We start from the raw sequence: 21,738 nt of genomic DNA, 5'->3' as shown, positions 1-21,738 counted from the left end.
GTCAAGGACTCCAGCACAGCTGCCCGGAGTCTGACCTAGAGCAGACCTGTTCTAAGCAGAGGGACAGGGAGGGATGGGGTTTCACCATGTCCTGCTCCCTGAATGCAGCAACAGGAGCTGCAGGTCCCTCCTGGCACCCTGAGCCAGCCTGCACCAACTGTGCCCAGACCCTCAGCACATCCTGGCTGTGAGCCTGGGGCTGTGACACACCTGAGCTCACCTGACCATGGTTCTAGCCACCTGCTCACAGGCAAGGGACAACCTCACCACCAACTGCAACAAACAGGTTCACTTTTATGTCATCAGTGCCCTCCTGGCTCAAGGATGTAGCCAGAGGAGCCTTGAGCCCACTGCATTTCCTTACTGCAGTTCACCCTCATCTTTGCTGCCCTTTCAAGAGGAACTGCTGCTCAACACACTGGCACTTGCTTTCCAGACATCTCAGGAGTCCTTTCCCATGCCAGAGTTTGTACTTCACTAACCAAATCACACCCACATGGAAAACCAGCACCCTCCATCCCTGGACAACTCCTAAGCAGCTGAAAGCAGAAGACTGGGCTAAGGTCTTTCCCTGTCTAAGGTCCTGGATGCCAGGAAGTGAGACTTGCCACTGCTACATACTCATGAAAACCAGTGAGGATTTGGGGTTTTATTGTCAAGTGCCCAAAAAATTTAGTGTTTAAAGGTAATTTTTAACCCAAAATCTGCAAAATGAACATAACACTCAAGAGTACCACAGCCCTACCGTTTGGTTCACCATCAGAGTCCAAGTTTTACAACAACTGTCACCAAAGGAACATTAAAAATATAAATAATTTTCATAGAATAGAAGTGTCACCTGTAAAATTTCTACCTTGCCCTACAAAGGAGCACTGGAAAGGTTCACAATGATGTTTTATTTACTCTTTTGAAGAAAATGTTTTGTGAAGCGATCTAGTTCATTCTCAAGGTGAATGGCTTTATTTCTGTAAAACAAAAGCAAGGGATTTACTTCAGTGCCCAAACATCCCAAAGGCAGGATCAATATCAGTGTTTCATTTCACGTTAAGAAAATGTAAATGCAGTTTTTTGGAGGGGCGTGTGGGGGCAGATGCTCACCATCAGTGGTGGTGGATGCCCGAGGCCAGGAGGCAGCAGCCCAGAGCCAGGCAGACTTTCAGCAGGTGGAAAGAACAGGAAAGTACAGCTGAGGCTGCTTCCAAGTCCCTGAACCCCCAACTGCTGCAAGTTCCTCCTCTGCAAGCACCTACCACTGGCACCAACAGCACTGCACTGGATGACAAAAGAGCACAGCTGCTCTGCTCTGGGGAGGGGGATTGGGAAGGTGCCACCCTCAAGTTACCGACAGGAGACTAAAATTCTGGTGAAACGCCTGTCTCCCACACTGAAGAGAGACAAGGGTAAATATGATCTAAGAAATAATATTTTTGGAGGTTAGCTGATTCACTGAGGCAGCAGCATACATTTATTTAACTTACCCAGAGCTGTTCAGGGTATCTCTGCACCTGAACTAACCTAGTTCAACTCCAGAGTAACAGCAAGCACTGATCGCTCTGAAGTCAGCAGGGCTAAGAGATGCTTGTTGCCAGTCACACCAAGACTTACCTCAGCTGCTTGGAGGTGCTTTGTATGTGCTCCAGCTGATCTATTTCTTTGGAAAGCCTAGCTATTTCTTTTTCCAGGTTTTTCTCAGTAATATCCACCTGCTGACAGAGCCGAGCAAAAGTAGTGGCCATTTCCCTAAAGTGAGAACAAGTTTATGATCATGATTTACAGAAATTTATGCTAAAAAAATACAAACAGAAATAAAATCTTATGGCGTTGCAGTGTGCAGAACACAGCAACCAAAGCCTCCTTCTGTATGGGAGTACAGAATAGCAGAAAGCAGGAGAACTGGGTACATTTTAAACTAGAAAAAGAAACCCTCAACACACCAAATGCACCTCAGTCTATGCCTACATCGTGCCTGGCCATTTTCACAGAACATTAACAGGTCCAGGTCTGAGATGGGGCTCTGGCTGTGGCAGGAGGTGCCAGAACAGCCCCACACCACCAAGCTCAGCACCCTGTGCCACACTCAGAGCCCTTGCCCACAGGAACATGAGCCCTGTGCAGGGTGAGGAGTGCTCCAGACCTGCCCACCCCAACCTGTTCCAAGACTCCTCCTCACACAAAAGGAAAACAAACCCAGTTACGAGCCTGGGCCCAGCACCCAAGCTCTCATACAGGATACAAAGCACCCTCTCCTCTCTACTGGAGCACTGGTTTGAGTGCAGCTCTTCCACATCCTCACAGAGCTGCTGGACACAGGGATGGATCTATTTCCTCTACTGAAGCGAAACTTCTTACTATTCCATTTTTTTTGTTTTCTCTTTCCAAAACCTCTCACCTGTCTCTGCCAAGTAATGTCTGGGTGATTGTGTTCCTTAGCTTCTTCTTGAAACTATGTGTTTTGATTGAATTATTATTTCAGAAAATTAGGGCTGCTAATGCACCCTCCAGCCCCCAGAGTGCAGAACACCTCTCCTGTGTAGCTCAGGGATTGAGCCAAGTTCAAAAAGCTAGCCAAGTTGATCTCCTGCAGCGCAGAAGAGCTGGCTGCTCAGAACTTGCTCACAGCAGCCCCTGGTGCAGAAGCTCTGCTCATCCTTCCAGGGACTCCAAGGGCAGAGCAACTCAGCCTCCACTGGAATGATCTATCATATCTCTACTGTAAAGTGCTGGACAAAGAGTCACCATCTTCAGAGCACCACACACACAGCCACACATAGAGGCAGGTATTGGCCTTTTCAGGTGGGCATTTTAAACTCTCCTCAGTGACCATGGGCTGTGGCAGTGTGTGACACTTACTGCTGCACCTGGTGGCTGCAGTTGGCGCTGGTGAGGCTGACGATCATCTGCAGCTTCTCGGTGGCGTAGTTCACAAACTGCTGCTTGAAGGCTCTCTCCTTGGCCCGAGTGGTCCAGGTCAGCCTCTCATACAGGTACAGCAGCCCGTACATGCTCAGGGACAACGAGATCAGTTTCCAGCCTACGGTTTTCCAAATCTGAAAAACGACGTCTTCATTAGGTTAAATAAGTTGCCCTACAGAATAAAAGCTAATTCCATCCATATTTTAAAAATCATCTGCATAGCACTTTCACTGGACTTGTTTAAGAAAATAAATGTTTTCCATATTATTACTGCAGAGCAATACAGCTACATTCACATGAGCTGGTCCCCAATGGCACAGAGAATGTGCAGGTTACAGAAGCTTGCTGCTCTTCATGAAGGAAGAAGCAAATCTCCAACTAAATTCAAACTGAAGGAAGTACCATCAGGTCACCATTTGATTCAGGCATTGAACACAGATTTCTGGCCCAGAGAATACACCCAGCTCTGCTCAGATTGATTAGCCATTAGCCTGGTTTCTCACTATGAACTGTGGGTATCCAGGGCACTGCACGTGCTCATCTGGCCCAGGGTCACGTCCATGGCACGCTCCGTGTTACACCCCAGGCAGGACAGAGCAGCTCAGCCTCTGCCACCCCTTCCAGGAGGAAATGTGCTACTTGCCACTCCACCAACAATGATGATGCTCATGGAAGTCCGGGATGTCAGCGAGGCTAAACTCAACACCAAAGGAACCATGAACTCATCCTGGGGCATGTTCTCAGGAGTTATGGCGGGAAGGCTGGCGGCAGACGGGGTGCTGGCTAAAGGACGAGGGATCTAGAAATGGGAACATGGCAGCCTGAGTCAAAAGCATCAGGGAACTACACAGATGGGTTTTATTTTCATATATTCAGGTTTTGATTTACTTGAAGGAAAGCCTTCAGCAGAGAAATTTGCACAAGGCTCCTGAGGAGCTGTGGAGGCTTTGACAGCTCCTCCAACAGAGAATAAGGGTCTGTGTAGGGCTGGTTCTGACCCAAGGATCCAAACATTACAAATGGAATAGGCTACTCAAAGGGTTCAATCCAAAGGAAAACCAACTGCAGAAAGTTTATAAGAGGTTTTCAGTTCCATTCTAACCCTGAATATAATCAAATAAAAACAACCCACACCAAAAATATTTCACACAATGGATCTAGGGAAAGGTAGCAGGAAGCGTGTAAATAGCACTGGCACAGAGTAAAAACCAATATATTCTCATCAAGGTAAAACTAAGCAGCCCAAGCTCTGAAGAACTCACATGTAGGTTTGGATCTGCTAATCCCAGGAGTACTTTCTGAGCTTGTTTAGGACCCAAGAAACGGTTTACAAGAGAAGTCCATCCCAAAGAAAAGTGGAACATGATATCCTCTTGAAAATCTGCACACAGGCTATGACAGTTTAGATCATAGCTAAGATCAAACTTCCTGCATGGAATTAGCAAGTGGAGCTGATCCTGAACATTAGGAGGCAACAATGGTTTCAGATTTTCTAAAAATAAGAACAGTAAAGATGAGTTAACATTAGAAGAAGAGCACATTCACAAGCAGTATCTCTGCACTGCTGACCAGCTTTATCAACTCAGAGAATCTAAACTGATCAGTTCATTATTTATTTACTTGTAAAATCAGCAAGACTGATTTTAGAAATAAATAAATAATTCAGCAAGACTGACCCTAACAGAGCAGGGAATTTATTGCTCTGATACAAGAAAACAGTAATGAAAATCAACTCACCAAGGAAGCACTACTGGAAAAAAAAGACTCAAATAAACTGAAAGATCTCTATCAGTGGTCAAAAGGTAGGGATGGAGTAAGGAAAAAACCTGATTTATTAATCAGTTCCATGGTGTCACAGAAAAGGCAACATTATTACACAGAGGACAGAAAGGTTCATGTAATTTCGTGATCTTGCTCTGAATCTTTTATTACCAGGAACAGACCAATAGAGATGGATGTGCAATAATGTTACTACAAATAAAGAAAAAAAAAGAGAGTGCACAAATCCTTTGTGATATGAACTGTTTTGCAATCTGGAGGAACCTGGGGAGAGCATTATACTGCAGGAACATTTTCTAATAATTAGTGTATTTGGTATGTCTCTCATTGAAGCCAAATTTTAAATGGGTTTATAAAAGGATTAGATGAATTTCCAAAGGACAGGCCCATTACTACTTGCTTAAGCCATTAATCCAGATACAGTGTACCAGCTCAGAAGTGCATAAAATGGAGAGGGATTGCTATAGTACCCTGGTTCATTATTCCTCTCCCCCAGCATCTGTTACTGGTTAGTACCAGAAACAGGGGACTGAGCTAAACACTCAGTCCTGGTTTTTCCTTTATCCTTTATAGCATCAATGTTAAGCATTATCCGAAGGAAAATTCTTTTAAAATTGAATTTTCTGAGATTGTCTTCCTTTAAATGTGAAGTGTTACCATTCCTCCTCCCCCCTCCTACCAATCATCTCCTGCTGGGACTGGTGCATGGACTGGTTGACTTCACTGGAGCAGCGCTCAGCCAGGTTCTTTCCCAAACCGTCTTCTATGTGTTTGTTCAGTTCCTGGAGTGTTACAAAGAACACAAACTCATCAGTTTGTATTTAGCCAATCAGTTACATTATGTGGAGCAAGAATATGTTACACACTAAGCACTGTTATTTACAGTGGGAAGAAAAGCATGTTTCCATGGAAATACCATGCTTTCCAACTGCACACTGGGAATGAAAACCTAACTAAACTGACAGAGGAAAGAATTCCCTAGGACTGTAAACATTAAAAGACATAAAAGTCTGTACTTTCAATAACCTGTAACAGTGAAAAGCAAACCACTACCTACTGCCCTGTAAAGCCCTTACTGTGTCATTTGATGGGAGCCAATTCCACTGCTCTGCACAGGGACAAACCCATCCCACCAGCTCCCATGGGAGCCTGCTCAGGATACTCTGTTGAGGTGAACCAGCACAGATTGTCCCGAAAATGCAGCACTCCCAGGTGATCAGCCAGGCTGGAACAGCCTGAGATGAGCTCAGCTGGTTGGAGCATGGTGCTGTTAACACCAAAGTTGGTGGGGTTTGATCCCCATATGAGCCATTTGTGTAAGAGCTGGACTCAGTGATGCTTGTGAGTCCCTTCCACCTCAGAACATGCTGTGACTCCAGGGGGGAGCTGTGGCAGTCAGCATCATCAGCAAAGTCTGAGCACAAGAGGCAAACACAGGTATATGAGCTTTAATTTAAAGCACTGAGTTTGAGGAGTAATTTATAAAAGTTAAAGAATCCCAAACCAGTTTTTATTGAGTATTTGCAAGCTCATTTTATTTTGGATCTATTTGATTTTAGGAGTAGTGAAAATTATTTACGCAAAGTCCTACTTAGTGGAAGTGAAGACTTGAAATTAGGAACCACTCTACTACTAAAAAGATTTTGAAAAAAAATTCTTAAAGCAGAAAATATTTTCAACCTTTTTCAGTTTTGGGTAGAGATATGCATGTCAGCAAGCAAAAATCCTACAATGCTCAGACAAAGTCACATAAAATCTAAGCAATTTATGAAAACATAGAAATAGAAATTAAGGGGAAGTCAAAGAGCCTGGCTTCAAACCATTCAAAAAAACTTACTTCCTTATAGAGCTTCAATACTTGAGGAGAAGGGTGAAAATCAGAATAAAATTCATCAACTAAAACTGAAAGCCGGCAAATCTCATCAGTCATGGCAGAGGAGACCTGGAAGAACACAGGAAACACATAAAATGTTTCTGCTACCTTTTCCAGGGAGAGTGAGAACAGAAACTGCACGAACTATCCCAATAATCATTCAATCACTCAACAGTCAGGAAAGATTGATATTTTAAGCTTTTTTATTTTCTTTTTGATTGAAAAAGGATCATTCTGACATTTCAAACATATTTACTGAGATGGGTCGACTGCAAAAGGAGCTGCCTGAGAGAGGAGGCAACACCTGGATCTGAGAAGTTGCTCCCACTGCCTTTACTTACCTTGCTTTCGACTTCCTCGGTAACGCGTTTGATTTTTTCCTTGGTGTCTTCTGTCAAAATGTTCAGCTGATTTCTAACAAAGTCCAGCCTGTCCTTCTGATCTTCTCGCTCTTCCATGGAATGGACTCTAACCCAGCAGAAAGGAAATCACCATCACCACCATGTATTCCCCCAGGAAAGAAACAAGCCCTTAACCACGCCTGGACCATCCAGCTGATGGTTTCTGAGCAGCCAGGGGCAATCCCAAGTGACACTGGCTGCCCAAAGCAGAGGCACTGCTCCAACAAGGGCTGTACATGGCAGTTCCATGTGCAATCAAAGGCTGTACTGAGCAAACAACTCAAAACCAGCATTTCTACTCAGAACTGTCAGCACTGTATTGTCACATAATTACGAGGCCTTTAAGAACTCATCTACCCTGATTTTAAAAAAGGGTAAATCTGATCAGACTGCTGCTCACAAACATCACTCAACCACTCCTGAACAGTGACGTGGGTCTGATGACCCTGCAAAGCAAAGGGAATGTGGCAGAAACCAACCTCGTCACAAACAAGTCTCTTTAGAATTCCTTGACTATCACTTAAGCAAAAATTCCTGAAAACCTGGAGCAATTTCCTCTTGAAGGGCCAGCAGAAACAACAAAAGCAATTCAGACTAAGAGGCATCACCACAGGCATTTCGGTTAAGTCAATTGACAGAAAGAAGCAGAAAATCAGAATATTTTCAAACATTTCACAGCATGTTTTCCTGGGATCTGACAACGTGAGACAAATCAGCATGTAAACAGGCAGTCTGTAAAAACTGACATATTCAGGGGGATGAGTGTGTTTGACAGCACTGTGAAGTCTGTTGAAACACAAAGACACATTATTGACAGGCAGGAAGGAGATGGATGGGAAGGATTAATCGTGACAGCAAGTTCACTGTGTACAAGAGACACAAGGTGGCAACCAAAGTGAGGAAAAACTGTACACATATGCAAACCTCAAAGGATACATGAAGCTACCAGACAGAACAGATGAGCTGCTATCATTAGCACTAAAGGATTTCATGAGTGAAAAGAGAATAAGGATATTTAAGGATGCAATCTGGAAAGGGCCAGAGGCCAAGCCTCTGTTAGCCTGGGCTCATCTCATTCCTTACAGTATTCTAATCACTTGCAAATTAAAGCATCTACATCCTTCCATTTTTATTCTTCACTGTAACTGTTAATGAAAGTAAAGTAGGCCCAAACATCATCTCTGAAATGCTGCATATCACTAGAAAAACTTAACATTTTAAACATTTCTGAAAAAAAGGTTTAAAAACACACAGATTGCAACTCAGTAACAAAGAACACCAAAGCAAACCAAGATCCCTGTATGGAAATCACAGACCAAGAACAGAACTGAGTGGGCAAGTGAACAATGGTAAGACTGACATATTGACAGGGAAATTGTCTGTTTCTTACCAAGCAGAAAAAGTGGATTTTCAAGTCCATAATGGCCCAAGAAAACCACCAGCCCAGAAATGGCTCCTCAGATGATGTGGACAAACCAAATCCAACCAGCCCTCCACCCCACCTACCTTTTCTCTGCTGCTGCAACGTTTATGTTGTCCATAATGTTTTTCACAGTATCTATTATCTGTTTAGCTCTGATAGTGTGCTGTTCAAACTTGGTTTTCACGGCTGACTGCGAGATACACTCCTGCGAGGGGCCCAAGCCACAACACATTACTGCAATTCCATGCCAACACATCAGGAATTTCACTGTCAGAAAGCACATGCTGCCAATTTTACCATGAACTTAAACCAGTGGGAAGTAAAAAGGGAGAAAGTATAAAGAAATTAAAAGACAACAGAAACTGAAATTTTAAATGAGTCTGTAGCAGCAAATCTGCCTTCGTGTCCATTCACAGTAATGTGCATAGGTTTTCATTCTTTTAAAATAAATCAGTAATGTAAAAAAAAAAAAACAAAACAAAAACAAAAAACAAACTCAGATGAATACGTAAGATAAATCTATCTCCTCAGGAAATTTTCAAAACCATCTATCTGGAATTACAAATGTTAAATATGAATGCTAGCAATATGGCCTGGCTTGAGTTTTATTTGTTGCACTACACAGTCTTACTTTCAAGAGGCAATTCTGTCAATAGAATTTGACATTTTCATGTCAATACTGACCATCCAGGAACAAAATATACAATTAGGAATAAGAAACAAGGGTTTTCTCATGGGATAAACAAAAGTTAAGTAGTCCTTAAAATATTCGTTTGCTTGCATATTATTGAAGTGTTAAATGAGTAAGTAGCAAATGCTCTAACAATACAATTTCTAATCAATCTTCAACATTGAACAGCAATTCAGAAATACAGGACAGCGACAGAAGAACTCTGTGTTTGAGGGGAAGAAAGCAAGCAGCTGACTTCCTTAAACCAGATCCATGGGATTTTTAAATTGTTCTCCATCTGTGGATTCACCTTTCATGGCACAGGTTTGGATTGCTTTTAGAAGACTTGCCTGTGACCTTAGCATATGCTGTAATTACAAGTCCCAGCTATCTAAAAATAATAGATGAAAACAAAATAAACAGAATGGGTAAAACAGTCCCTGTTCCTCGACGAAGCAGATCTAGAAATCAGCAATGAAAGGCCAGAGTTTCTTAAATATCAGCACATTGTAAGAGCTAGACTAGGCACAGAGCAGAGTCTTCCCAACATTAGTATGTGGTAGATATAAGGATGACAATCACTCACAACACAATCAGAAAATCCAAGTTAGAGCACTAGGAAAAACACAAAGGTTAGTTAAACAACGGGGAAAGAGAAGAGGAGGACAGCAGCAGTTTTGCTGTTAGTCTGTACATAAGTATAGACAAGGTGAACTGTTTCACCAGTCTAACCAAAACCTTCCAGCCCAGTGCCAGGATCACAGGGCAGTCGTCAGTGCCCAGCGTGTTCCGTATTCCATCCTGGGCAGAGCTGGGGAAGGGCCCTGCAGCAGCTGCCTCACTCCTGCTCTGCCAGCCAGGAGCACTCTTCCACCCTGCTTCCCACACCACTTCTGCTGCCAGCACTCCTGAGACACTTGAGGAGCACCCCAGCCTAAGGCATGGTGGGGTTGGTTTTATGCAGATATCCTCTAGGCACTACTGCACACAGTGCAGGCCCCAAGCATTTCTTTATTGTTTTAATAAGCCATTCTGTGTACCTCAGTGTAAAATTTCAGGTAATACACTGACCACTTTCTATTATTCCCCAGTATAAAAATCCAGCACTGATCCAAGAATTTAATGCTTTTAAGATTGCCTCTCTCCTTTCCTTTGCTGTAATACAGCTGACATAGTAGCATCACATTTTAAAGCTACTACATGCATCTCCAAAAACTTTATTTCCCCACTGCTTACAAGTGCTTCTAGTAGTGCCTGCACCATTTTTTTAGCAATTTCAACCACCCTGAGCTTTGCAGACAAACATGTTTCATCTAGTTATAGAATGATTTTTGCCCTCACACAAAAGTCTACATAAATCTTACAAGCCTTTCTAAATTAGTCCAAATTTTTTCATATCACAACTAACTAGCACTGGTGGGTTGTTTCTAGATTTATTTTTTTTACAAGATTCTATCTATACTGAGCTCATATCAGTCCTGGAATGAACAGGCTTTCCCATCAGGGAACTGATACTAAAATCAGAAATGTGGAAGTACTGGATAAGTAACAGTGCCTCTTCTCAGCCCATATGGAGAAGAGGGAAAAGCTGTCCAATTATAGTGATGACAAAAGCAGGGTGGGAGAATCCAGGAGGAGCAAACCCAGCAGATACAGCCAGGGGGAACAAGGCACACGTCACAGGTCTGTGAGGTGACAGATTACTGAGAGATGTGAGCAGGACAGAAAAGTGAGAGATGTTTGGGAAGCCTGAGGAGGGCACCTGCACAGGACAAGGAGCTAAAGGCAAGACAGACTGAGGGAGAGGAGAAGTCAGTGTTTGATGAGGACAGACAGAAGCATCTGTGCTCTCATCCCTTCCCTTCCACACACTGGAATGTAACCCCAAATGCTGGGACTTGCAGCTCCTCTGTCAGGAAACAGAGTAAATGCAAAGTGCTTTAGGCAGAAGTGCTTAGGCTGTACTCAGGGCTGCACAGCACCTGAGTTTGGTCTGGCAGTGCACAAGGCATGGGATCAGTGAGGATTTCACACAAAGTTCTCCCTGCAGTGTGAGATTCCTCATTAATACAGAGCCTAGAGCTGGCAGGCAGAACTGATGACAACAGGATGCTGATGTCAGCTACTTTATCAGCTCAGGTGACAGTAATTTGAGTATTAGGTCTGAAAACTTCAGACCTGGTAAACCATTTCAGTCTCAGCCTTGCTTTAAAAGCATATAAACTGCCACTGTAACTTAAAAACTGCCACAAAAACTGAACGTGAAAGAGGCTGCAACAGCAAGCACTCAAAATTTAAATTGCTTTGGCAATCTTAATTCAGCACAGCTGTCATTCTCTAATTTATGGGATCACACCCCTATTCAAAGCCATTAATAATGATTTTAGGAAAAAACACAGCTGAGCAGGGAAAAACACTACAGAATCCACTCTCACTGCTGGAGTCAGGTGTGCAGCAAATGCAACACACTGGGAAAAAAGAAAAAAGGTTGACTTAAAGCCATGCAGTTCTGTCACAGAGTTGCTCCTTGTCCCAGCCTCTGCCACAGAAACTTGTCATGGTTGTGGATCCTGTGACAGATACTTCTCATTGTGGTGGCCAACTTGAGTCTCTGACTGATTTACAGATGTGCTGAGCACTCACAGCATCATATAATTTAATAAGTCATCATCCATCTTCATATTGAAATATTCTAAGTGCTTAATAATATTCTAATATTCCAATATTCTAATAATAGTCTAATATTCTAAGTGTTGAGTGCTTAACAGTAATTATAAGAGATTTTGTCAAAAAAGCTTTGGGTACAGCAGATAGCAAAATACAATAAAGAACAAGAACTGATTTAGAAGCTTGGCTTCCACTTTTTCCCTGCTGGCTCAAAGCTTACTACTATGGCTCTGAGGACAAAAATTGCAAAAAACATGCATGTTTGACTACAGCTAGTGACACAAGAAATGTCATGTCTCATGGAGCCAGGCCCTGCCAGTACCCTGACCCCATCATTTCAACACTTCAGTCACCTATCAGAAGAGTGTGGATAAGGATTAAATTTAGTCTGACATTTTCTTGCTTGCACAAGCCTGAATCAAGCTATTATTTTAAAGCCATTCTCATATACACACATCATTATATAATTCAGTTCTGCTAAGGTTAAATGGGTTTGGTGTAATGCAAGAACAAAGACTTTTCAGAGGCAGTTGCATTTTTTTTTTAAATACTCATATACAAAGCCATTGAGGGATACCCAAGAGACTTCCTTAAGACATCCAAGAATGGCTTTAGTTAATTAAAGTCAGCAAATTTAGCAAGTAAAATGGATCCTATCACAAAGAAACCACTCAACTGTCTAGCCAGTCCTACTTCTGTAGAAACTGTGAACTCCAACTATGAATATGGTTAAACTGAGGTGGGAAGGTGGATTCTGTACAGCACAAGGATGCAAGGAAAGTGTTAATGATCAGAGCAACAGAGCTAAGAGGTACATAATGGTGATAAATTCAAAACTCTGGCTTTAGCAATGAGAGTAAAGATTTAGATTTACATTGCTGACACTAAATTTTTTACTGCAAACATTCACCAGCACATGACTGTAAGTGATACACACGTTTCAAGACCATAATGTCTTCTTACATAGACTATATTGGTCTTGAGATATCAGAACATGAGCTAAGAGTTTTGGTTCCTGACTTCACTGATAAAATTCTCCTTTCCAACAATTACCTGCTGCTCAAGGTGAGAAGGTATGAACAGAACCCACAGAAAAGGCAAAGCTGCAGATGGTTTAAATACCTCCACTTGCTAATACGGGTAATGCTCAGAATAATTAAGCTAAGCATAAGAAAAAGCTACCTTTACAGCAAAAAACAGGCAATTTAAAAAGCCCATCATAAATACCTCAAATATCTGCTCAAAATGCTGAAATTCTTGGAATCTTGTTTGAAATCCTTCAGCAAGTGCTCCACCTGTGAAACAACACACTATAAGGGAGACAGCAGTACCTCACAGCAGGGACTGCATCTTAAATATATTTATCAGGTTTTACAGTGTTTTTCTGTATTTGAGGAAAAGCAGGAGTTGCTACACACCACTCTCTGGCATTCCTTGGGCCTTTTGTCTCCTGGCACTCAGAACTTCTTTTGCTGAAACAAAAAAGATGCGATTCCTTGCTTCTACAGCATCAATAACCTTGAGCTCATCGACCAGGAACGTCAGACAGCGCTCCATGTGCTGCCTACGCACCTAAGGAAAAGGGGAAAAGCTCATGAAAAAAAGGCAAAAACTGAGCTGTCAGCACATCACAACACCAGAGTCAGAAACAGATGCTGAACCACCCTCTGAGAGCAGATGCCTGCCAACCCTACAGAAGCAGCAGCTGCTTTTACTCCTTTAAACAGCCCTGGACACAGCAATACTTCCTTCTGCAACTGTATTTACGTAAGTCCAAGATCTCAGCCAGTTACTGGGGTAAATCCTTCATTCCCCATACATGGAGAAGTAATTCTCACTGCAAGCTGGCTGCTGTTGGCAAGATCTGAAGATCCAAACTGCTCCCATCTAACACTGCACCTTCCCAGCTACTCTATGAAGGTATAAATGTATAAACTGTGCCCTCAGGCTGCACTATCACTGCAGAAACAAAAGGTAATACAAATAAGATTAAAAAACAAACTTAACTGTGGAAGAAAAAGGTTCTAAAGAAGTCTCCCATTTTATTAATTGCCTGCATATACTGTCATTTGAATTGCAAGTTACTTTTTGGTTTGAACAGGGAATAGGTTATTTCAATTTTTTGACCATGTAACTTAGCCTTTTATTAATAAGGCAGAGCTGGTGTTTCCATATTAATGCATATTAATTAACTGTCAACCCATGTAAGAGCCATCAGCTCACTCACATCTTCCATGTATTCTGGTTCTGATGCAGAAGCATCCCATCTGTTATTGAGGATGAAGATGTTTGGCTTGGAAAGTCGTTCGTTCACTTTATGGAAAAAGTGTTTCTCCTAAGAATTAAAGCACAAACAGAAAATTTCCCTGACATCCAAACCAGAGTCATGCATTCTTCTGTAACAGATTCTGAAGTTTATCCAGCTTTTTACCAGTTTACAATAAAGAATTCATCAGTATAAAACCCCACACATATTCATCACATAACAGGCTTACGGTAGTTCAAAAGTCATCAAATGTCTTCAGACTGATGCCAGTGCTAGTCAAAGACATGCAACTTCCTCTAAAAACTGGTAAAAATACAAACTAAGAAAACTTCCAAAAAATAGTTCAAAAGACACTGATGCCTGACTAAAACAATGAAGTCTCCCTTACCTGAACTACCAAGATGCTCCTGCTAACCCTGTCAAATCTGGTTCTCTATCCAGATAACACATCATCTAACTATTCCTCAGCTAGGCAACATCAGCTTGAGCTACAGAGAAATAACATTTCCTGCATGAGGACATACAGTTGAGACACAGAAAAAAAAGTCATTGATGAATGTCTTAATTTAACAAAATTAAGTGTATTTAGGTCTCTTGGCTGCACCTACCGCCCCTTATTGCTGTTAACAGAGTCATAATGGGTAAGTCGTGATGGAGTGAGTCCGCACTCAGCAAAGCTGAAACAGAAGAGATCTCTGTGCTGCCATAAACTTCTCCAGACAGCAGCAGGACACCACAACATATCCTGGACACAGCACTGGAGACCATTATTCTCCATCAGCTGGGAATAAGCATGTGCAATCCAGATCACTGCTGCAGAAATCAGAACTTTGTCTGAGGAGAATTTATGAGGGAACAGTAAAAGAATCACGTTTTCACCAGAAAAACCTCTGGCAGTGTGGCAGAATAATGCCAAGTATTCTCAAACCTGATAAGAGGCAAAAACAATGCTTAAGCAGGATGAGAACTTTTTACATAGCAGTGAGATGTTCACTGAGATAATTTATCTTTTTCTTTTAATTAAAAGACCCCAGCAACTGTGTTATACACATAATATAAACAACTTACAGGTTTTGTCCATACTAAAAGCCTGAAAGTGTCACTCATGTGCATAATAGAAGATATGGCCACAGTGGTGCCAAATCCTTTGTGTGGAATGTTTTAAGAATTTTCTTCTTTCTGTAAATTACATCTCTTGTATTTGACTCTTTGTGGACTCAGCTCAGAAGACGGAATGCAATGTTTTAAACTTGCATTCTTCTCAGACTTTTAGTAAACTATTCTAATTTTCTAGAATGCAAAGAAATACTGTCTTTGCACACAGTTCTTTATTGTATTAAAAATTGTCTCAACAATTAGAAAGTTCAGACCTTTCAGGTCAGAACCATGCTCAGAACAATCAGAGCATATTATCTGTCTGCAGTAGGCTTGATAAAAATCATCAGGAATTTTCTCAGTAGCATTACTCTGCATTCTTGCAGTCATACTTGCAATAACTTAAAAACTTATTGTCAGTATCCACAATACTTAGTTTAATCAAAACTGGAGATCACTACAAAATTACACCAAATTTCTGGTCTTGTATTTTGATTACTGCAACAGCTGCTCTGGGCACCTTAAATGTTCCCCTCCTCTTACAAGTCTTACAATATTTAGGCTGCAAGGTTCAGAGAACTCCTCTCTCCTGAAACAAGGTGTTACAGAACAAAGACACTAAAATATCTTCAGTCCTCCACACTGCACAGAACCCTTGTTGCTAACACCTTCTTCAGAAGAAACAGCCCACTGAAGGGAACCTGCAGCACTCATCCTCAACACAAGGTGTGTCAAGGGAATTCATCCTCTCCTGAGAGAGCAACAAGACAGGAACTGAACTCCTTTCACCTAGTTTGTGTATTTTACTGAATTTATGGAGTATTTTTGGATATGAAACACTCCTTAATTTCTTTGATAATACAAGTGTCTTCAGTCCACAAGTGCCTTCTTTTGTTGGTAACAAATACCAACAAACTGCAAGGCAAGACAAGCTCTCCATCATCCATTAATCAAAAACACAACTGAACTGGAAAGGACAATCATGACACCCCAGGCAGAGAAAGCCAAGGCAGCTGGAAATTTAAATTTTGTTCTCTGTTTCCTACTGAGAGACATACATTGTTTCTTGCCTCCCACCCTCAAGTCCTGTTGACAAGACCTAAGTGCAGTGATTCACCTTCTGTAAAGGTCTCAGCTATTCTGGTTATGGAACTGCTGAATATTTAAATGAAGAAGGAACATAAAATCATTGCACATCATACCGTGTTCATGAGAGTCGATTCAGAATTGGCAACCAAGACAAACACATCAGCATCTAAGCAGAACTTGTCAATCCAGCTGTCCAGTTCTGTAGTGACATCTGTGCCAGGACTGTCAAGAACAGAAAACACAAACTTTTATTTACACAGCAAAGAAGTAGTTTATTTTTATAAACTGATAAAAATAGACTGGAAATGCCTAAGGGCCTTGCAAGAAATTACAGCAGTTTGTATCTTGAGGCTCAAACTGAAGGTAAACACTGCACAAGCCAATTACCATATCAAATTGATCAGTCACTTGATCATTAGACTACCTACTCATTCCAAAATGTAATTTCTGATTACTAAGTACGCACACATAATTAACTGCCAAGTGAAGTGACAGGCAGTCCATCAGAAACCCAGACAGCCTCACACAATGGTTCCCCTCTGCAGATCCTAAGTTTAGTCAGAAGAGACAGTAGTTCATGAAATATTTTTTTCATTGATAAAGTCCAAGTTTAAAGCAATATGCTATGCAAGCTGTGCACAGATTTAAAAAGAAACCAAAATGGAATTAAAACTATTGTGCTAGCCATTAAAAAAAAAATTAAGTGGAACATGAGCATTAAGTCATGTTTGCAATACTTAAATTATTGTTCTTCAAAGTTTCTCAATTTAACAGTGAAAGGATGATCTGCTCTTTGCAAGTACCTGCTCTCTCAGTATACTCTTTTATTTTCTCTTTAGAAGAGACACTGTACAGATCCAAGATCAGGCACCCAAGGAAATAACAACAAACTCCCAGTGATTTCAAAGTACAAGACAGAGATGGAACATACACTCTGAGTGTTTTTTTCTTGAAGAAATCATACTTAAAAATTCACTGACACCTGTGTGAATTACTCTTAAATTCAGTATTTATTGATTTACACATCAGGTACAGAACACCTGAAGACATGAAAAGCTACTGTAGGTTATAATGCAGTAGCCAGAAATAAGGGCATTTGGCATGGACAAAACAACCACCTCCAGAATTCTTTAAACACATCAACTCATAGGAAATGCCACAGGGCACACACAGCTGACACAGTCACAACTACATTTTGAGGTCACCCATTATTTTGGCACTCTCTTATCAGAAGCTTTTAAAAATGAAGTCCACGTTGTTTATACTTCACATGATCTGTCTGAAGCATTTCAAGAAAGGAAATGGGCAAAAGGTTGTTGCTGCAACAACCCTATTCACACTTCCATACAGTTTGTTGTAAAGGTAGAGTATCCTCAGCCAAAGGCTATTCCCTTTTCCAGCTCAGTCACAAGACACCCGTCTGTTCCAACTGCTACAAGGGCAGAATCAGGAGGGTGATGACAAGCAGTACATACAAAAGAACAAACTCTGTCCTTTTAAACAAAAAAGTCTTTCAAGAATTTTGAATCTAAACCAATCTCTTTTCTAAACATTGTAATGATTAACATCCTTAAGAAAGTATTTACTAAAACAGAAGAGATACCTGTCCACTATAACCAAATCATCTCTCAGCAGGGCACACTTTGACTTGGGCCAAAAGACATGGACGAGACAGCCAGCCTTCAAATCTTTATCCATGTGAAGTGCATGAGCCAGCTGATTGACTGTCTAGAGAGAGCACCAAAGAGAACACAAACATGAATATGCACCTCAAACAAGTCTGTAAACCAGACTAATTCAGTTCTCAAGTAAACTTGGACAGGATCTGTCTTGAAGAGGGTAACAGAGTTCATACTTTGTTTTGGTGAATAGCTGTGATTTTTTTTCTTTAAGCTCTTCAACTCACCAAAGTTGAAGAGTAAAGAACAAGTTGTGCCTTGAAACTCAGACAAGAGTTTCTTTTGAGCCACAAATGCCCCTACAGAGCTGGACTGTGTGCTACTGAGCATCATCATAAATTTGCCCCAGGTTTCACAAATCAGTGTATGCAGATTTGTGAAGATAAGCACCATCAGTCCAAATGAAGGGCACATTCCAAACCCTTAATCAGTAACAGGACTTACTGAGTCCAGTAAAAATAAATCACCCAACACATGCTATGCTACAATGAGACACACGTTAGTTGTTTCTCTAGAACAGCCAAGAAAACTGTGGAGCAGAGCACTTTCATTAGTTAGCTCTTCCCACCTAAGTAATAACTTAAAAATGCAGAATGAGTGAGCCTTATACTTTTGTTGGACTTGAAACTGTTGTTAAAGAGACCTTGTGAGTCAGTTCCTGTGAAAATTGGCATGAAATAATCTAAGAAATGTACCTTGACACTCTTCTTTTCATCTGATCCTTCTGTCATAAGATAAGCCTTATCTCCATCAGTCCCTTCCACACTGAGGAAGCAGTTTGTTGTATGGCCAATCCCACTGGGAAGTACCTTGTCCCACAGCATTGCATTAATGACTGAACTTTTCCCACTGCTTGTTCTAGAGGGATAGAAAACAAAAGTACTTTGAGCAGAGCACAGCAGCACCAAACACACCTTTGTGCTGAACTGAATGCACCCCCACTGCAGTGCACCAGCCCCAGAGGCACAGCTGGTTTGGGCACAGAGCTCCAGCCAGGAGAGTGGGGAGTGCTCATCCACAGGAACTGGTCACCAACTCCATGTTCTGCAATTTGAAGTCCTCAGCAGTGTCCTACTTTGCACTAACCCTCTACCCCTCACCCACAAATATCTGAGCTTTAACTATTACACAACAGTATGAAGTTACATAGACTGTAACTCATTTTTGAGCTACTTCCAGAAAAAGTTCAGTGCTCACTATTCAACAGTTCACAATTTTGAGTAGATGCCAGAGGGAGAGTTGAGCTCTCTTTGTCCTGTGCAGAACTTTTTCCCTTTGCAAAACACGTTACAGCTTATACTCAACTTTTAACTTTTTGAAATATCAAGGCTGACATATAACCAATTTTTTTATTCCAGAACTTTTAATATATTTTCTTTAAATAACGAAACTATTTTTAGCAAAATGAAGGCAAGACCACCATTGTACACATCTCTTCCAACACTACTGCAGAATTTTTAGAACCATGAAGATTCACGCTCCAAAAATATGTAACCACATGTTTAAATGTAAGCACAGAAAAATCAATTCCCTGAAGCAAAGCAGACTAGCAGACCACACTGTTACTGCTATCCTTAAAATCATCACACAGATCTATCAGACAGATGTTACAACCAATCAGGCAACCATCTCTGTTTCTCTTCAGCTGCTTATAGATAGAAGCATGAACAGCTCCAAGTTCAGTTCTTCAGCAGTTCTGATCAAATACAAAAAAAAATCCTAAGCAGGAACAGTCCAGAACAACAACAACAAAAAATATTAAACAAATAAAACCACTACCCTAAAAAAACCCAAAAGCCTTTCTGGAGAACAGAACAACCTCTGACCTTCCCAAGTAAAAAAAAAAAAAGAAATTAAGTACTGGTAATTTTGTTCATTACCTGCCAAAAAATGCCACTTTCATGTGCCTCCGTGAAAGCACCTCTCCAATGACTGCCAACTTGTTTTTATATGCTTGTATTTTTGCTAGTTCATCTTCTGTTGCTATATGATCAAGCTCTGGGTTCTTGTATGTGGCTACAGACAGAAAGGAAAAACACAAAAGCAATCACATACAGAGAACGTGTTCTGTGATACAAGGTGTAAGTGATCAGTACTTAACATGCCAGCTGCAAATTTTAATTACAGTGGTTAAACAAAACAAGAAAAACCTCACTATGGAACTGATACCAGCCCTTATCATTTGACAGCTCTGCCACAAGCACTGGTGAAATCACAACATAAATCACTTCAGATCAATCACCAACCCAACCTCTGATCCACTAACCCAGTGAACACAGCCTGATGGGCTCACGTGCCCAGTTCCTTGGGACACCTGCTTCCTTCAGAAAGGAAAGCCAGGATCTCCCACGGATGCACCAGCTAAGCTGGGCTGCCTTGCCCCTGCAGAGCTCACGGGGATGATGAGCACCCAGCTCTGTGTGGCCACACACATTCCACGCTGTTAAAACCTCTGAGGGTGTGACCAGTGGCTCCCTGCGTTGCATCACTGATGCACCCTTCTGCTGAAAAATGGGAGAACCTGTTTGTCCCTCCTTCTGTGCAAAAGAAACCGCCACAGAACTACAAGGCCAGAGTGGTTAAGCTTTCACCCTCATGGAAAAGAGACCAGGCTGCCAACCCAAGTATGTTAATCAGCTTTTCAGGTATGTAGGAATGCCAGGCATTCCTTCCACCACAAGATGAAAAAACACCCAGTGTCAAATGAAAAATGTGACTATTTCTGAAAGTACAGGTTTATACAAAAAGCATAGTAACAGGTAACATAAGGTACATTATGCTGCAGTAAAACACACTCAGAACAACCAACAAGGCCCTCGTGTTTAAGGGGAAAGCTCACCTTCCACAAACGCTGCTCCCTCAGTGACATACTCCAGCAGCTGGTCGAAGATGGCAGTGATGGTCTTTTTGGCCAGCACAAAGTGCTTCAGTGGAGAGACAGAGGCTTCTGCCATGCTGCAGCTGCAAGGAAAGGTGCATCAAGTGACCAAACACTCAGTACACACAGCTAATTAAAACTTATACACTGCTCACACAGCCATTAAGAAACAAAACAAAACAAAAAAGCCTGAAGCCCCAAATCAAAGCTCTAAACTCCAAAGGGCAGTAAGCTCAGTTTGAGCTGTTTACTCTCCTCTCCTCACCGCAAGCGCCAAGAGCAGCTGGCGAAACTCGGGGACAGGTTCGAACTGATCCGATGCTATCTGTCCCGGAAACACGAGGCTTTCCCCTCTCCACACAGCTCCCGCCTGCCCACGCCCGCGGGTCAGCGCTGGACGGGCCCCGCTCCCCGCCGGAGCCCCGGCTCCCTCAGGCGGAGGGGCAGCGGCGGCCCCAGCCCCTCATGGTGCCTCACTCAGCCCTGCTCCCTGCCGGAGCCTCGGCTCAGCCCCGCTGCCGCACAGAGCTCTGGCTCGGCCCCGGTTCCGCAAAGAGCTGACTCGGTCCTGGTCCCGCACAGAGCTCTGGCTCGGCCCCGGTTCCGCAAAGAGCTGACTCGGTCCTGGTCCCGCACAGAGCTCTGGCTCGGCCGCAGTGCCGCATGGAGCCCCGGCTCGGCCCCGGTCCCTCACGGAACCCCCGCTCGCCTCGCTCTGACTGAGCCCTGGCACAGCGCCGGTCCCTCCCTGAGCCCCCGCTCCCCCCCCGGTCTCTCACGGACCTCCCGGTCCCGGCCCCTGTCCCTCACGGAGACCCGCTGGCCCCGGCCGTGCCCGTCACCGCCGCCGCCGGGACGGGGGGCGTCACTTCCCTTTCCTCCTCCTGTGACCCCCGCGCGGCACCGCCATGTTCAGTGCGGGCTGAGGGCGGCCGCCGCCATCTTGAGCGCGGGCAGTTCGCGAAATGGAGCCGGGATCACCCCCCAGGCTCGCCCTCAGCACCG

General features: G+C 42.7%; 1 protein-coding gene across 3 annotated transcripts; it reads right to left on the bottom strand.

Moving 5' to 3' along the window:
• Positions 1-877: 877 nt before the first annotated feature.
• MFN1 (mitofusin 1) lies at positions 878-21,672 on the bottom strand. 3 transcript variants are annotated; one of them, XM_064385317.1, is made up of 18 exons: positions 21,517-21,672; positions 20,695-20,816; positions 19,736-19,871; positions 18,551-18,713; positions 17,780-17,904; positions 16,290-16,398; positions 13,954-14,061; positions 13,145-13,298; positions 12,954-13,021; positions 8,473-8,594; positions 6,907-7,033; positions 6,530-6,634; positions 5,372-5,474; positions 4,176-4,405; positions 3,557-3,712; positions 2,851-3,047; positions 1,606-1,740; positions 878-965 (listed from the first exon to the last, which is right to left on the bottom strand). In XM_064385317.1, exons 2-18 carry the CDS (start codon positions 20,807-20,809, stop codon positions 896-898), a joined length of 2,223 nt encoding a protein of 740 aa, XP_064241387.1. In that variant the 5' UTR covers positions 20,810-20,816; positions 21,517-21,672; the 3' UTR covers positions 878-895. The 3 variants fall into 3 exon arrangements, with proteins under 3 accessions (XP_064241387.1, XP_064241389.1, XP_064241388.1); XM_064385319.1 differs by lacking the exon at positions 21,517-21,672 and adding an exon at positions 21,296-21,316; XM_064385318.1 differs by lacking the exon at positions 21,517-21,672 and adding an exon at positions 20,999-21,240.
• Between the last annotated feature and the right edge of the window lie 66 nt (positions 21,673-21,738).

Source organism: Passer domesticus, chromosome 11 (genome assembly GCF_036417665.1).
Source record: "Passer domesticus isolate bPasDom1 chromosome 11, bPasDom1.hap1, whole genome shotgun sequence".
NCBI lineage: Eukaryota > Metazoa > Chordata > Aves > Passeriformes > Passeridae > Passer > Passer domesticus.
The sequence above is the reverse complement of the archived record's forward strand: the minus strand, read 5'-3'. Positions and strand labels throughout refer to the sequence as shown.